Genomic DNA, 17,751 nt, shown 5'->3' on the forward strand with positions numbered 1-17,751 from the left:
AATAAACAATTCTGTAGTTTTACTTTGTTTACATGTGGAGGACCCTGCCACCTTTCTGCTCTTTACCCTTTAAAGAATTGGCTTAAACCTACTGATAATGAACTGTATGTTTACATCATTGGTTAAAAATATGTCTTCACTTTATCTGCTCATTGTCATTTTGAATTGTCCTTGCAAGCGCCCTCAAATTTAGTTCTTGGCATGCCAGGTCAGGATATTTTTTGGAATCATGATAAAAAATGCATAATAATGTTCCTTTATGTTTTGCATTCAACTTTGTATAGATGAACTCAACTTATTATTGTCACAGCAGGGCGTATTTCCACAGACGGAACATTTATAGTGAAAACAACCTGCAGCAAACCTCCAAGGAAGTCATGTTCCTTTTCCTTGCTATTTAGTTGAGTACTGTAGACTTTTACCACTCTTAAGTGTTTACACAAGATAAGTAAGTAGCTGAAGCCAGCAGACAAGTCTTAGAGTAAAAAATGGAAACAGCACAAAGCTTAGCTTTGTAAACAGCCGACAAAATCCGCCTACAGCACCTCTCAAACTCACTCATTAACACAAATGTCAACAGTGCAAAACTAACAGTGCCGGCAATTCGCCCTTTCAATGTTGGTAATGTGCTGGATTATTTCTTGCCAGTTTTGCATTTCTCTTACTGTAGACAAACCTGAGCGTTAAAAGGTATGGGTGGTATAGTGGGGTCCAGTGAAAACATGTGGTCACAGAGCAGAGCCTGCATACACAAAGCCAGACTGTCCACATCCCTCGCCATGGGTCCAGAAGTTGAGCACACTAAATTAGCAAGACATAAGAAAAAGTGACCAATTTTATCAGAAGACCCAGCATGGCATGTTGACAACGATGATAAAAAAACATAGCTCACCAGATTTTTGCCCCGGCAAAGCTGCTCTTACACCCCGTGAGCTGAAAACACAAAGAAATCACAATATCTAAACAGAGCACAGATATAGTGGAGAGAGTCACAACGGTACTATGATCATCCACAAATCGGACAGAATCAGAGTGACTCACCTTAGCCGACCGGATGTCGCCTTAAAGCCACAGATGCCGCAGAAAGAGGAAGGAATACGGACACTACCCCCTATATCAGTGCCCATACCAAGCAGGGAGCCTCCTCCCCCGATGAGAGCTCCCTCCCCACCTGACGAACCTCCGGGCGTCTTCTGGAGGTTGCAGGGGTTCACAGTCTGCCCATAGATGGGGTTACCACAGTCATAGCTGGTGATGAGGGAATAAAAGAAAAGCACCGACAAGTGATGAGCACCATGGCATTTTGCCCATGTACAAACCACATATGGTCATTTGTGTGACTGAATATTGCTGAATCACCAAATGTTATAATAATCTGATTTTAAACATTTACTTACTTTAGTAGGCCTTGGGGCAGGTTAGTTTTCACAAAGGGAATGGCTCCTTGTCTCTTCAAAACTTCAACAATCACGCTGTCCTTATCTTCAGGCTGGTCCAATTTACTAATCAGACCGCAAGAGGAGTCATAATTCTTGTGTTGTGAAATGAAAACAGAACAATAGAGCAGTGTTAGACAGGAGCACATCAAGGACACACAATAAACCTGAGATTATGCTATAACAGTTTTACAAGTGCTGACATAGCTGGAGGCCCTGACAGAGTAATCACCATCTTGTAATAATACAGGTGATACATAACTATAAAATACCTTGTATGCAAAGTTTTCTTTGATGCTAACTGGAACTCCGTATAAGAGACCTTCCTTGTTGGAGGCAACTGTTTTCAGCTGATCAAAACTCTCCAACAAAATCCCAGTGCAGCAGTTGAGCTTTTTGTTTATCTCCAGAGTCTGTGGGGGAAAAAAATACAGCACAGACAGGTTCATGATGAAAAGATACAATTTTAAAGAATGTAACAGGAGAAAAATATGTGATGTGTTTGCTGACCGTTGTGAATATACATACATAGGTATTATACTTAAGTGCCAATATACTGTTGTGCTCGCTTTAACTATGTAAACGTCTGTAGGCTGATTCATACAGATAGTCACACGGTTACACCCTACACATACACATCCCAGACAGGCACAAACTAGATAACAGGAGCCAGCCATAACCACAGAATGTGACAAAATAACTCTATTTGTGCAAACACATGAGATAGGGAAGATGCTCAAGGAAGTTCCCGGCAAGACATGGGAGTCATCACATGCTATGCATGAGGACGGAGAGCCAATCCTCGCGCTGATCACACGCTGTGCATGCGGCCACCACACATATCATTAGCCAATTAGTGACAGATACTAGCAACACATACCCATCAGTAGGCGTAGCGAAACACAGGCTTATAACACTGAAACCCCTAGACACGAGCGAGCTCTGTTCTGTGCTGGTGCTTGCTGTTGTCGTTGTGTATTGTACTGAACAGATCTCCACGCTCTGCAGACTGTGTATTAAACTACTTTTACTTTTCCTCAACTCTCTGACTGGTTCTTTGCTGCATCAACGGACTCGGGGAGGCGGCGTTCGGGCCGCGCTCAACACCGTGCATGACAGTCGCTGTGGGCCATACTTTTATTTTGGGGTCGTCATAAAATAGGTTTACATACTTTAGCAGTCAAAAAAAACATCACTTTTCTACTATGATGCATTTCCACAGCATCCATTTTCACACGGTGTGTTGAATGCTCTGTTTTAGCTACAAAGTGAGCTATGCCGTGCCGAGCAAGGTAGTGTGATCTACAATAAGGCCACTACTGCAACTGTGTCTGCTGACTGACTGGAGTGTATATATTTCAAATCAAATATATTAAAATGTATATTTGTAAAACGGCTGTTACATGGTGATGCACATGAGTGGCAGTGTGGCCAGACTGTAAGGACATGTTTCAACATACACACAAGGATTTACCAGTTGGCACTTATATTCCTGCAGATATAATGATTAGTTTAGTTTGATAATGATACTGAGACTGGGACACTGCCAACAAGGCCAGAAAAACAAAAATGAAGGAGAGATAAGACAGCGAAAGTTCAAATTGATTAAATATTTCCCTGATTCCCTTTTTCTGTACTGGGATGTAACATCAAGTTGAGTACTGAACCTTTTCCATGTAGGAGTAAAACACGTCCTCTGGGCTCAGCGAGCCTTCCTGCAGTTTCTTCGTCAACTCAGACAAGGACAGCGTCAAGATGAGAGCAGAGTCAGCCAGGGGATGCTAGAGGACACACACACACACACACACACACACACACACACACACATACACACACACACACACACACGAATATTAGATTTGAAAAAATACCCTAACCCCAAAAATGACTTCATTACAGTAATTTGAGTAGCTAATAAATTACAGCCTTGTATTTTTTCAGGGGTTGTTGGTGGGGGCGGGGCGTATTCTTTAATTTTATTTATTTATTTTTTGTATGGGGCTTGTACTTATATATCCTCTCTCTCTCTCTCTCTCTCTCTCTCTCTCTCAGAGTTCTCTGTTGAGCATTTGAACAAGAACATCTAGAACGTTTCTTAAGTAAGCTATTCACACCAGTAGTTTTACTTGCTGGCACCACACGATGCCAGTTCGTCGTTCGTGAAAATCATACACATGGTGCTGAGCAGAGTTAACAGCAGGTAAGACGGCGTTTACACGTTCCCCTCCAAGCCCCGGCTCTCACCGACTCCTTGTACTGGAGCACCGCCTGCTCAGCCCGCTGCAGGCTCTCGTCTCTCCGGCTCCTGGCTCTCCGGATCTTTTCCTTCGCGACTCGGCGGCTGCTCACCATCCGCACCAGCACCGTCAGGGCCCCCACCACACAGGCGGCACCGGCCAGCTGAGCTGCAGTCCGGTTGTCAAGCTCAGCTCCCGGAAGATACAGTTTCACGTGCTCCATGGTTCCCCCGTCCCAACGCCAGGTCGTCCCTGCTCCAAGTGCAGGGATGACGGTTGGATTCCTGAGGCTAACACACGCAGCCGGTTGTTAAAAGGTGGGTGCGGTTAAGGTGTTTGGTTAAATATTCATGGTGACTCCACCGTGATGAGTGCAAATTGCCCTTGACTACCGCCGAAACAACAGAGAAGCCTCTCATGGGACAACATGTTGCGTAAGGGCAATGTGAGTTACAAGATGGAGGGCGCCAGTGCTGCTCGTAGTCCCAGTGGCGGTCAAAAGTTTACTCACACTTGTAGAGAAAATGTACATCAAGGCAGTACATCTCTTGAGTTAGCTTCAAATCTGAATTAATAATAATAATAATAAGAAGAAGAAGAAGAAGAAGAAGAATAACAATAATAATAATAATAATAATAATTATTATTATTATTATTATTATTATTATAGTAATAATGTAATAAAATGTGACCAAATCTGTTGGCTCAAAAATATAAACACAGTAACTCTTACATTGATTTGAACATGTCTGGGGAGTCATTTGGAGTCATTTTCAAAGCAGATGAACATCCAAAGATCAGCTGTACAAGCAGCTATTCTTAAGCATAAAATGCATGGCACAGCTGTGTCACTGCCAGATCGTGCAAGAGAAACAAGCAAGTGGGCCTATGAAAACAAGCCCATGACAAGCGACTTCTCTGGTCGTGGTAAAAATAAAAAAACAAAAAAACAAAAAAAAACCCATTACACTTTGCACACACACATAAATATCACCCTGAATCCAGAAATGTATTGAATTGTATCATTGCATTTATTATTGTTTTTATATGTTATGATCTTTTTTTGTTTTAGTTCCAGGACTTCAAAACAATATGATATACAATACAATAGGAAGAGGATCGAGGAAGAACTAGCCCAAACAACCTGTGACCCGTGACTACCAATATTTATAAGCGACTTAACAGAAAAACATGCCCAAAGTCGCTTATAATAAGTGGACTTGGCAACTGTGGTCACTGCCACAATCAGGAAGAAAACGCAACCTGCCACCAGCAGCTTTGAGAAGATTGGTCAGGATGGTCAAGAGTCTGGAAAAAACACTCAAAAGCAAGTCTGCAATGAATCAGAAGCTGCTGAAAGTACAGGTGACAAGTGTGTTTCGCATCAACATAAGCTTAGAGGTTGCTGTGCAAGACAGAAGCCCTTGCTCCAGACTCGGCACCGGAAACTCTGCGGTCAGATGAAACACAAATTGAGTTGTTAGGCCACAATGAGCAGTAATATGTGTCGAGGCGAGAAAGTGAGTCCTTTCACCCCAAGAACACTGTACCTATACTGTCAAGCATGGTGCTGGTAGTATTATGCTGTAGGGCTGTTTTGCTGCCAGTGGATCTACTGCTGTAAGGAAAGTACATGGAATAGTGAAGAAAGAGGATTGTCTCCAAATTCTGCAGGAAAACCTAAAACTGTCAGCCAGAAGTTTGGTTCTCATGCACAGTTTGGTGTTCCAACGGGACAACGATCCCAAACACACATTAAAAATAGTAAAGGAATGGCTAAATCGGGCTAGAATTGAGGTTTTGTGAAAGGTCTTCCCAAGTCCTGACATGAACCCAATCATGGACTGTGGTGACAAAACAAGTCGGTGCCAGAAGCTGACTAATTTCATTAAACTTCTCAGATTCTGTCAAGAGGAGGGATTAAAATTTCATCCAGAGGCTGGTGGGTGACTATGAACAGCACATAACTGAGGTGAAAATGTCCAAGGTCCATTTAACCAAATATTAGATTTATTGTATATTTTTGACCCGGCAGACTCAGTCACAGTTTCAGAAGACCCATTATAAATTCAGACTTGAAGCAAACTTCATGGATGTTTTTTTTGTAACAAAAGTAGTTTGTGTTCCTCTCATTCCATCACAGAAAAAATAAGGACTGTAGAAATCATTGGAACTGAAGACTACCACGATTTACATTTTCTTTACAAGCTTATGCAAACTTTTGAGTTCACCCCCCCCAAAAAAAGAAAAAAGTTATCCTCTCAAGGTTTCAGTCCCATGCTGATGGAAAGTCTGGTTAAGTTTTGTGGTCCACAAAACATTTCTGAAGTTTGACAGTGAAAAAACAAAAATGTTTTGCAACATTCTTGTAAAGACCCCCTTCAGAGAATGTTTTCAACCTTGCTAACCTGTCAAAATGGTGTTTTCTGTATTATGTGAGACATATCATTAGCAAAATAACCAACCCATGCCATAGCTGTGCATTTCTGCTTTAGACATTTTTTTTCCAAAATTAGGTCCACAGGAAAGGAATGTGACCTTGGCAACTCTATGTCAAAAACTAAAGGAACCAATCGTGTCAACTTGTGCGGTGGGGCAATCTCATTAACTGGGAAATAAGCTGTGAAGCTCCGGAAATGTTTTGCAAACTACGAAACTTCATCCGACTTTACGCCTGCATGGGCATGATCGGAAATTATTTGATTTTTCATTTTTGGGTGAATTCATCCTTTAAAGGTAAATTTACCCAACAATAATAGTCCCACATTCCTCAGTCAACTCTCACTGTCATGAAGCCATTATAAAGGCTCAAATGAGTTTTACAGGCCACAATTAGGAACTTTCCAGTGCTGATACTCATTTCAGTGTCAGTTGCTGGAGTTCAAGTTAAGGTGAGGCTACAAAGTCTAACCAGATGCTGAAACTAGGCCTCTGAGCCTCTCCCTCTTAAATGTTAGTGCTTGCCTACAGATAGCACCAATGTTTCCTGTGGTCCCCTCGTTTGTCTTAAGTGAGGTATCTGAAGTAGGTGTCTATAAGTATTGTAGATATACTCACTATCATTATTCAGTGCTGGACTGTACAACAAAATAATATGTACAAAAAATACAGAATTATATGTAGGCCCAGTTGTACACACATTAATAATTTTTTTGCGAGGACCACTTATTATTTCTTCTCTCGAAAAAGATCCTGAAATCTGTGAAGAACTGAAAAACTGATGCCTATATATGACCAACAAAAGCAAACAAGACCATGAGAAAGAAGACTGGCTGTTTCTGTCAAAATATTATAGCTTTTCTTAATATCTGTCGGTGAGGTGGATTCCAGCTGATCCAGATTGGAAAAGTAATACAATAAATGTACAATTGTACAATGACTCATTAAAATAACATGCTGAAGCAGAGGTCTATAAACCAGTTAGCATTTACCAGTGCTGTTGTTGGTGTAACTTTATTCAACCTTGGCTCCTTTGAAGTGTATTTTAAATCATCAAGTTTATCAAGTGTCCCTGATAAAAAACACAATTTATGTGAAAATTTAAATCCTAAAACTGTCCTGTTTTCCCGTTGGTAATCATCACCTGAAGTAACTCTACACAGCAGGTGAACAACCTGACTCTTGACTCATCAACAGGAAGTTGCACATCACGACAATCATTGACAAAACTTCATTGGATTTATAGTCATAAAATAAAATCATTACACAGGTGAAGGTTTTCAAGCCATCCACTTTAATGAAATGTCGACTCAGACTACCTTGTTAAATACTTCGTTTTATCTCATTTGCAGATACAGTATAGCATACATTTAACATACAGCAGATCCACATATGGATGCATTTAAAACCATATACTCTACATAATACAATATTTGAAGAATGTCATCAGCCAGTTTTGCAACGATCGGGGACAACTTCATTTGACTGAATGGAACAGTTTGTGCGCCACCTATAGGGGACATAAGAGGAAATTCATTAATGCAATCATACAATACAGCAAAAGGTAAGATAAGATTGTTGCAAGTAGTGTTAATTTATGTAACATGGAGGTAAAAAACAACTACATCATATATTTTTTGTTAATTTTGAACTACTATTGGTGGCACAGTTGTCCAGTGGTTAGCCCTGCTGCCTTGGTTTGAACCTGGCAGCATGTGTTGAGCTAGCAACAGCCCCTGCAACCCTCTGAAGTACAAACATTTATAAATAATTAATGGAAAATGGATTATAAAGTGATGTATCCCTGCTAATGTTGCTTATATATGTGATTGACATGCACATCAGTGTTATTTTCATGCAGTTTTTTGGCGATCTTACAGTCACTACACTACAGTCCTTTTCCCTACTGTAAGGATATGCTTACAAATAAAAGAGAAATGGGTATCAGGTATAATAATGTTTTTCAATACATTTTAATCTTTTTGTAATTAGAGGAAAACGTGTTAAGGGCTGCATATGTCTGCCTGTAAAGAGCACCAAAGGAACATTTTTAGTCTTTCGGCTAGTTATTTTTTAATTTGTCTATGTGAACATACAATCATTTATAGGTAGAGCACATTGCTTGCTCCGTTTTACAGCTCATTGTCTTGTGTGACCTGCCCTTTTCTAGGACACCATGGTAGGGAGCAGGTCATGTGGCTCGGGCACCACTTGGCAATGATTAGGCATGCTCAATCATCTCCTGGACCCACACACTTAACATATATGATCATTTATATCAGAAATTCTGTCAATATAACTTGTAAACAGTGATTTTGTTGATCTTTTCTATATATGCCACATCTATTGCATGTATGTCCGTCCTGGGAGAGGGATTCCCCCCCCCCTGTGGCTCCTCCTGAGGTTTCTTCCATCATCTTCACTGTACAGATTGTAAAGCCCATTGAGGCAATGTTAGAGTGAGTTTGGGCTATATAAATACAATTGATTTTATTTGATATAGCTGGCACTGCACTTGTTGTTTAATGGCAGTTAGCAACCTTCACTGGCCATGCTATCAATCGAAAAGAGACAAAGATGACTGACTGACCAGAAAGTTGTTGAGAAATGGGCATGTCAGAAGGAAAGGCTAAATATACGTCAAGCAGAGCCAGTTGCCAATGTGTAGCCAACACTGCTGTATGTTGTGTGGCTTTTAGATTGTTTTGTGAGCAATGCAGTGCTGCTTCACTTAATTTATCCGCCTGTTTTCACCACAGTTGCTTTCTGATTGGTAAAGTTGGCAAATGTCACACTTACACAGTGGTCCCGAGCATGTAGGAAGTCAAACAGCTCCTCAGTACAATCCTCCGCTGTCATAGACCGAGAGCCAACTCTGGTCTCACACTCCTCCAGACGCGACCGAGTCTGAACGCAATGCTCCGCCTCCTCACACTTCTGTCGCATCACATCAAGAGGATCCTTTAACAGAATATGCAGCATTCAGAGTATGAACCTTCATGAATACCGTTTAATAATAAACAATGAAACACATTCAGCAGACAATCAATCAGTCCTGTCCTGTTTAAAACCTGGATTAACTAAATCTGAATCTCCAACAGCAAGGTGACCATGAACCTCTCCTGATAAAGTGTACAGGGCATTCAGAGGGGAAAGGTTCCATTGTCTACAAAGAGAAAACCTCCAACCTTATTTTCTTCAAGTTTAAATCAATTAAAACTATGGGTGTTCCGATGGCAGAGGGAGAAAACACCTGACATGTATTTATAGATTAAGTTCTGCATGGAGGGGCCGCGATGGATATGGCCTGAAATGACCCCACGTCTGGTCATTGTTGGTCAGGAATGGGGAGAAGATATCAGGGGCCTCTGTGCAGACTCACAACTAAAACTGTGTGTACGCAGAAAGACAGAATTTGCATTTTCTTTCGTCAGATTCATATGGTAGTGGCACAGGTGCACAAGCTTCATCTCCACTCTCACAATTATCTATACACCGACGTAGAAACGCATTGAAAACACGCTTGCATACTGCTGTCATACATTCGACCGTTACACATGGTTGTGGCTATTTACAGTGCGCATCACACATTTACCTGTGATCCATCGCTGCAGTAAAATTTCGCAATAATTACTACACGTCAAGGGGATGATCAATGACTATTGTATAAAGCTCTTATTTCATATTCACAATGTGCTTCACAGGTAAGGATCAAAAGAGAAGATCATTACCAGGGAGGTAATGTATCCAGTATAAATAAAAAGAATTATAAGATCCATCACCAATAAAAACATGTATAATTAAGTTAATAAATGTGCCTCTTACTGAATGCTGTGCAGACCACATAATAATAACACAATGAACTTGTTGTCATGTTCTAATCTAAGGTTTGATTTCCCACCTCATCTCTGAAGGCACAGTCCCACTTCGCATTCATCGTTTATGAAGACCAGTTTATGTGTGAGCAAAGGCGTTCACGTTTTTTGTACTTGCACATAATTTATACTCTTGGCCCAAGTATTGGTCCACAGCTTGACCACCAATATATTTTATTGGTTGGTTCAATATTGTTTACCCTTTCCTGGAGCTTCTTAAAAATGAATGCTCCTTTCCATGCTAGACAATTGCTATAGTCTATAAATAGTCGAGTCAATATTAAAAATGGCGGCCAGGCTTGTGATGAAATGCGTAATCCCACAGTAAACAAAGAAAATGTAAACTTGTTTTGATTTGACATGTTATAGGAATCTCCTATAAACATACCACCATTTCTTCATCTTCCTCCTCCTCTTCTTCTTCCTCCTCCTGTAACAGACATATACAACCACATCAATAACACCGTTCATTCAAACCCATCAGATAACGCTGTTGTGTTTCCTATCTATAACACATCCGACAAGTCAGACAGTTTAACCAGTAAGCCAGTATGCAATCTTGATACCGCTACTCTAACCTTTTTTCTCAACGGCTATTAGCAAATGAAGGGTGGCTAAAGCTAACGCAAGCTACGGCTAGGTGAATTAGCGTTAGCTTAGTCGGCCGTGTTGTTTTAGCTTGCTAGCTTACAACGAACCAAACGTTACTGCCACCGCAGAGCTGTCGTGAGTCTGCAAAAGCTACTAACATCGTCGGGCTCTCCGTTCATGATCATCTTCTCCTCGAAAACCATGATTCAGGTGATCTTGTCCTTAAATGACCGGCTGTCAAGTCTCGAGTGTTGGAGGACACCGGCAGGTCACACGAGCAGCTAACAAGTCTGCGGAAACAACCACACAGTTTCCGGTCGCAGGACTTTCACAGTTTCCGGTCATGAGACTTTCACAATAAACACCAAGTTCACCCACTTGAGTCAAGTGTAAACATGAATTCAGCGGTGAATACGGTAATGTAAAGTGAGTTTTGTCAGAGATTTCAGACTGTCTTCATCACTGTTCCTGTTGATGCATGTTTAAAGCATTAATTTGATGCGATCACAAGAATTTGTCCAGAGGCACAACAGGCCAGACAGGCTAGACATTAAATACTCATGTAACTGCGCAACATTTCCCCCCTGCTACTCACTCAGTTTGCGTTTTTTGTACTAAAAGTTGAAGAAAAAAGATCGCAATACACTGCAACCATGTATGTAAAATCAACATACTAGTATGTGTTGAAAAACAATAGGTACATTATTAGAAATCTGTGTCGAACCTACTCGTATCTATAGGCCTGCTTTAGGTCTCATGCTGTTTTCATGATTTTGAGTGGTTCTCTATGTTAGAATTAAGAGAAATCTTACAGTTTGTGGCGGCTGTGGTCGAGGTTCATAATTAAACTGCCTTAAACTGCAGTAAAAGAACTGAACAGAGCCTTTTAGACAGACACAGACAGAGAAGTCCAAGGATCTTGTTGGCTTGTAAAACAGTCCTTTATGGTCATATATACCAGAACGAATTGCAATTGAAATCGATGAAAATGTTTTATATCACATTTTCACATAACAATAGCAAACAAAGATATGAGTAGAATCTATCAACACAGAAATAATCATTTAATTTCTGTCTGTTTTACTTTTCTGATAGGACTACACTTCACCTTGGTCACACCAAACAGCAGTCATTTATTTACAATGTTTGGTATAAGGGGTCGGAGTCCAGCATCAAATATCTGCTGTTTTGCCAATGCTGATAACTCCAAGCCTCTCCCTCACACAGAGTGAAGGCGCTGGCTCTTGGAAACACAACACCCAACGGAAGCTTTTTGTCTCACAGGAGAAGAAACGAAAACACAGCCTTGAATCAGACAGGCTAGAGGCCCTGTTAATAAAAATGAATTCAGTCTTTTCTGCAATTGGATCCTTCGTGGACTGTGATGTCAAAAGTCTGCTGCTCTTCATCGCAGTTTTCCTCATCACTGCAGATTACATTAAGAACCGTCGTCAGGCCAGCTTCCCTCCAGGACCCTGGGCATGGCCTATTGTGGGCAACATATTTACTGTGGACCACAGAAGGACCCATGAGAGCTTGACACAGGTAGATTAACAGATGCCAAAAATATATATTTTTTCCGTCATCCGTTGTGTGAAGTGTCACGCTGTTCCTTTTCTGTCAAAACCCTGCACAGTTAGCAGAGAAATATGGAGATGTTTACAGCCTGCGAATGGGCCAGGAATGGGTGGTGGTATTAAACAGGTACGAAGTACTGAAAGAAGCCCTGGTGAATCAAGGAGACAGTGTGGCAGACCGTCCAGTCCTCCCTCTGCTGGACAGGACAATACATGGACTAGGTGAGAAGACATAACACACACACATGCAGATAAAGCCTGTGTAGTCATAAATCTGACTTCTCCCTGAAGTGCCATAGGTTTTATTTAGTCGAAGTTTTGTGAGTACAGAGGTTGTGTTTAAGCCTCAATGGGCATGTTGTATTTTCAAGTTACAAACACTCATATTGACGTGAAACACATTTTCCCTTGTTATTTTAGACATATATAAACTTATTATATATGTTAGAAACAGTCAATCTGACGTGGCTACATGTCAATCTGCATGATTCTTTAGATCTACATCTCCTCCCTTGTTGTGATAGAATTATGTTGAGGAATAAAGAAGTCTTGTGGTGGTCAATGGTTCACATTTAATGAATGTTCCTTAATTTACCTGATTTCTATCTGCTTCAACTTTTATCTACCATTGATGTGTTTCCCATCAGGTGTAATTTTCAGTAATGGGAACATATGGAAGCAGCAGAGGCGTTTTGCACTTTCAACCCTCAAATATTTTGGATTTGGCAAGAAGTCACTCGAACCTGTCATCTTGGACGAATTTACATTTTGCGCAAAACACTTCAGTAGCTTTGAAGGTAAATAGTGCGTGCACATATCTGAATGGTGCACAATCAAAATTGCACAAGTGATATCTCATTCTCTGTTTAATTGTGGAGGCAAGCCATTCGATCCCCAAAAAGTCATCAGCAACATGGTCTCCAACGTCATCTGCTCCCTGGTTTTTGGTCACCGCTTTGAGTACACTGATGAGAGGTTCATGAGACTGATAAGGTGGTTTGAACAAAGTCTCCAGTTTGAAGTCTCCCTTTGGGCGCAGGTACATTATCTTAGAAATGTTAATGAAATCTTAAGACTGTGTGCCATTGTTGTGCAGCGCATTCCTCATTGTGAAACAGTTTTTCATTCATACAGTGTCTTTATTTGGGCAAAGATTTGTAATATTTAGTATACCCGATCCCAAATGTTGGGACGCTGTGTAAAACGTAAATAACAACAGAATACAGTGATTTGCAAGTCCTTCTTGACTGTTTTTGATTTAGTACAGTACAAAGACAAGACAAGACTATAATGCATTAGGTAAATATTCACTCATTCTGATTTTGATGCCTGTAGCATGGTGCAGAAACATGTTATGCAGGGGCAACAAAAGACTGGGAAAGTTGCGCAATGCTCAAAAAAGTGACAGATTGGTGACAGATTAAGGATAATATTTCTCCATGGATTATTGAAAGGAATTTAGAGATTTCATTATTGTTAAGCTAATTTGATAGTATGAGTAGCAAAGCCTTGTAAAATAGCCTACCCAGTGATGTCATATTAGAACATGTGTGCCTGCGTGCACTGGGATGCTGTTGTGAGCATGCGCAGAATAAATGGTCAGTGAGTTCCCAGACCAAAGAGACGATGGCGGTCTGTCATTTTTCTCTCGTGAATATCAGCATATTAGAAGGTGCCAGCTAACCACTTTGGTGATAACGACGTAACATTACAATTATCTAAAATCCAAATATCATGAAAAGATTTTAAGAATCTGAGATTTCTCTGCATGTAAGTGGCACGGCCAAAATAAAAACAACACTGAATGGAGACAACCTTCGATCTTTCAATAGCACAGAAATGGTGGTATAATGGCTATTACACACAGGCTCTGAATCCCTAATCTCCTTGTAGTTGTGCAATGAGGAACAGTTGTTCTTAAAAAGGTTTTGGAGCCACACGCTTGCCATCCAGATGGCATCTTTTTCAGCAACATACACTCATATTCCAATGAGAAGATAATGAGCCCAGACTGCAGGCAGGCCACACCAGATGGTGTTTGTTCTTTGCACTGTATTCAACTGAAAATTGATCGAAAAGACTTTGCAAGTTATTGCATTCCATTTTTGTTTATGTTTTACACAGAGACCTATGCTGTAAGATTCACAAGAGACCATTTTTAAATGGGATTTCAAAAAGAAATCAGTACTGATTGTCTCATTCGCTAAAATCCCTTATTAACTTGTTTTTGTTCCAACCTGCTCTCCTCTGCAGCTTTACAACTCATTCCCTCGGCTGGTGAATCCTTTGCCAGGGCCACATAACACACACATTCGCATCGCCAATGCTACGAAGGACTTCATAAGGGAAGAGCTGGAGGAGCACAAAAAAAACTGGGATCCCTCAGACCCAAGAGACTACATCGACTGCTACCTGAAGGAGATTCAGATGGTGACTTCAACTATTTGCACCTCTCGACCGCTTACACTGTGTTACCCATATAGAAGCTCAGCGCCTGGTTCCTGTGAACATGATATCTGCTTGTTTTGCACCTACATGATCAACAGTTAACATGTTGCACTGACATGACACTTTATTGTGGCACCACTCTGGGCTTGTATGTGGTGAAAAATGACAATCACGCATATATGAATGCACGCGACTGACACACAGACTCGTCTTTGCTGTTGGTTGTGGCTGCAACTTTCCCAGTCAAAGTTCGCCAATAAACAACTCCACCTGCAGCCAAGTTGCTTCACCGCCCGATATCCTTCTTTGCCCTTTGGTTCACACGGAATGGAAGTGAACGAGAGGCGAATAATCACCACGGCTGATTTTGCATATGTGTGACCGCGCCATTATATTGCGTTCACACTGCACATGAAGCAAACGTTTGCCTTATATTACTTCTGTGGGTTTGACTGTAGCATCATTTGTGGTTATTTCTGTACTGTGTGTTTAATCACCTCAAACAGCCAAAATGCTTTACAGTACATTTGATGTAAGTAGCATGTAACGGCACCCGGGTCACCTGTGTATTTGAATTCAGTCAAGCCTCTCACTGAACTCAGCACTCAGTTCAGTCCTGCTCTCTCTTTTTCTTTTCCCCTCTACTGTGTATATTCATAAAACAAATTTCCCCTCCAGCCCCAGTCAGCAGTCAAAACAGAACGTAAACACCCATCGCTGCTGCAAGCAGGTTCAGCAAGAGTGAACATAAATCATAAATCCATAAAGTTTGAAGGTGATCTGCGTGCTCTCCTCTCGCTGGTAAACGGCTCCGGAACAGAGTACAGTTTGATGGGGCTACAGGTGCTTTTTGGCCCGCCTCGCAAATTATTTGCAGAAAGTTAAACATTTATGTGGTAAATCAGGGAGACCGACTGTGTGTTACGTTGAAACACCAACTGCGAACACACCGCAACAGCTTTATCCTTAAGGCCTTATCTAACACCATACAGACATTTTAATCCAACAGCTTGTTCCAAAACCTGATATAAAAAGTCTAAAGGTACGGATGACAGAGAAGCTGTTTACTCATCAAAACTTGCAAAAGTTGCCATCATGATAGATTGTGATTGTGTATAAAAGTCCCGACATGTAGTTGTTCTAAACTGTTTTGCAGCACTTTTCTAACAAACGTTTTTGTGTCATATTCTCAGTGTAAGGGGCAGGCTGACAGTACTTTCGATGAGGAAAACCTGATTATTTGTGTCTGGGATCTGTTTGTGGCGGGATCTGAGACCACATCCACCACCCTGCGCTGGGCTCTGCTCTACATGGCAAAGTACCCTGAGATTCAGGGTAAGAGCACTGACCAACCCAGTGAAGCTCTTTCTTGGTATTCAGTATTATGTTTTGTAAGAATACAACTCCACACCAGTGTAAAAATTCTGTCTGTCCTTTTATGATTGGTTCAGGGTGGAAAATCAGCATAAACAGAAATCAATCTACTTGCTAATGTGACATTGCAACATTGTCTTCATCTGTACATGAATCCTTTAAGTTCCCCATGAGGGCAAAATCGCTGTTTAATATAATTTCACTTTTGTTTCATCTGGCCCAATAGTGGTGAAAAGCCATTTTGTGGATGTTTAAATGGTATTTTAGAGTTTGTAACTTCCTGGAAAATCATCAGAAATGTTGACGACTCACCCCGCGCTTACCATAACGGACTGTTGCTCAGAACTGGACCCACCTTTACAGCTTTATTCATTTAGTTGGGTGAATGTGGAACTCCAGTGCTATTGGCTGCTGCCTGTTTTTACAAGAAATGCATGATTAGCAAATAGCACTTCATGGGAACTTTGAGATGTACTGCTGCAGACTGTTGGTGAAATCCTGTTCCTACTCTGTCTTTTACTCTCCTGTTGAACAGCAAAGGTGCAAGACGAGATAGACAGAGTGATCGGTCAGTCCCGACAGCCGTCCATGGACGATCGTGCAAAACTGCCCTACACTGACGCCGTCATCCATGAGTGCATGAGGATGGGCAACATAGCTCCTCTCGGCCTGCCTCACATTACCATCAGGGACATGCAGCTGTGCGGCTACACAGTCCCGAAGGTCAATTCTCACATATGCAATTTTTATGCCAAATACAACTTCACTTTGCATCCTTTTTCAATACACTTCATTGCCATTCCAATCACCAGGGAGTCGTAGTTGTTCCCAACTTGACTTCGGTGCTGGTCGACAAGAATGAGTGGGCGACGCCCCTCACCTTCAACCCCGGACACTTTCTGAACGAGGAGGGCAAGTTTGTGAAGCCTACTGCTTTCATCCCATTCTCTGCTGGTGAGGAGCAACACAATCACTTGTTTGATTTGTGTCTTAAAGGATAATTTCAGGCATTGGTAATTCCCTTGGATGTCTGGGATCACGACTATGCACTTATGATGAAGGTCATCCGGTCAGCACTGCTCTGAAACCCCTCCATTGACAGATTGGAAGTATTGTATTATTAAAAAGAGGAGCAGGTGTTGTTTATCAATAGTTTTCCCTCATATTGGGCTGAGTACTGACTTGATGAATCTCTGACCTTTGGTCTACCCCTAAAATGAGGGCCAAATTTCTAAATTAAATTGAGATCTGGGCCAAAGTTGTACGTCAAGGACATGCTCAGTTTGTTTTTCTTGTCTCAGGCAAGCGACTGTGTCTGGGAGAGACTCTGGCCAAGATGGAGCTGTTCCTCTTCTTCACCTCCTTCATGCAGCGGTTCACCTTCTGCATGCCTCCTGGAGTGAAGCCTATGATGGAGCCCCGTTTTGGAATCACCCTGGCGCCGCATCCGTATAAAATCTGCGCAACCTCACGCTAGAATTGCAGAATTGCTAGAATTGATAGACAACACGTGCATCAAGACTCTGTAAATGTATGTTTCTTGCATCAGATGTTTTAGAAAAATGTACTGTGAGAAAGTTTGCAACCAGGCCGCATATCTTTATTGGAAATATTCCTTGAAGTAAACTCACTGAGTAAGACGTTACACTTTCAGTTATTATTATTATTATTATTATTATTATTATTATTATTATTATTATTATAAGACAATCATTGGCAAGAGTTTACAGACTGTACAAAAATATGGACACCATTTTGTGTAAAGACATTAAAA

General features: G+C 41.2%; 3 protein-coding genes and 1 long non-coding RNA gene across 4 annotated transcripts in view; 2 read left to right on the forward strand and 2 right to left on the reverse strand.

Annotated features, from left to right (window-relative positions):
- Positions 1 to 4,143, reverse strand: part of LOC119029084 (vitamin D3 hydroxylase-associated protein) — a 27,545-nt gene extending 23,402 nt beyond the window's left edge. The window contains exons 1-7 of the mRNA XM_037115664.1: positions 3,681 to 4,143; positions 3,104 to 3,217; positions 1,709 to 1,849; positions 1,398 to 1,531; positions 1,042 to 1,248; positions 893 to 933; positions 677 to 801 (exon numbers count right to left, since the gene is read on the reverse strand). Coding sequence (XP_036971559.1) covers positions 677 to 801; positions 893 to 933; positions 1,042 to 1,248; positions 1,398 to 1,531; positions 1,709 to 1,849; positions 3,104 to 3,217; positions 3,681 to 3,896 — 978 coding nt within the window. The 5' untranslated portion in view covers positions 3,897 to 4,143. The remainder of the gene's footprint in view (positions 1 to 676; positions 802 to 892; positions 934 to 1,041; positions 1,249 to 1,397; positions 1,532 to 1,708; positions 1,850 to 3,103; positions 3,218 to 3,680) is intronic.
- Positions 3,855 to 7,103, forward strand: LOC119029091. Its single transcript, XR_005077899.1, has 2 exons — positions 3,855 to 3,990; positions 4,746 to 7,103. It is a non-coding gene; the product is annotated as an uncharacterized LOC119029091 (long non-coding RNA).
- Positions 7,104 to 7,383: 280 nt separating this feature from the next.
- On the reverse strand, positions 7,384 to 10,897 carry LOC119029090 (cytochrome b-c1 complex subunit 6, mitochondrial). Its single transcript, XM_037115673.1, has 4 exons — positions 10,737 to 10,897; positions 10,376 to 10,417; positions 8,912 to 9,073; positions 7,384 to 7,622 (listed from the first exon to the last, which is right to left on the reverse strand). Exons 1-4 carry the CDS (start codon positions 10,779 to 10,781, stop codon positions 7,590 to 7,592), a joined length of 282 nt encoding a protein of 93 aa, XP_036971568.1. The 5' UTR covers positions 10,782 to 10,897; the 3' UTR covers positions 7,384 to 7,589.
- An 879-nt stretch (positions 10,898 to 11,776) lies between these two features.
- On the forward strand, positions 11,777 to 17,622 carry LOC119029085 (cytochrome P450 2J1-like). Its single transcript, XM_037115665.1, has 9 exons — positions 11,777 to 12,123; positions 12,215 to 12,377; positions 12,803 to 12,952; positions 13,034 to 13,194; positions 14,409 to 14,585; positions 15,797 to 15,938; positions 16,513 to 16,700; positions 16,790 to 16,931; positions 17,279 to 17,622. The coding sequence occupies exons 1-9, from the start codon at positions 11,920 to 11,922 to the stop codon at positions 17,452 to 17,454; spliced, it is 1,503 nt and encodes a 500-aa protein (XP_036971560.1). The 5' UTR covers positions 11,777 to 11,919; the 3' UTR covers positions 17,455 to 17,622.
- Positions 17,623 to 17,751: the final 129 nt, after the last annotated feature.

The sequence above is a fragment of the Acanthopagrus latus genome, chromosome 11 (assembly GCF_904848185.1).
Source record: "Acanthopagrus latus isolate v.2019 chromosome 11, fAcaLat1.1, whole genome shotgun sequence".
NCBI classification, from domain to species: Eukaryota; Metazoa; Chordata; class Actinopteri; order Spariformes; family Sparidae; genus Acanthopagrus; species Acanthopagrus latus.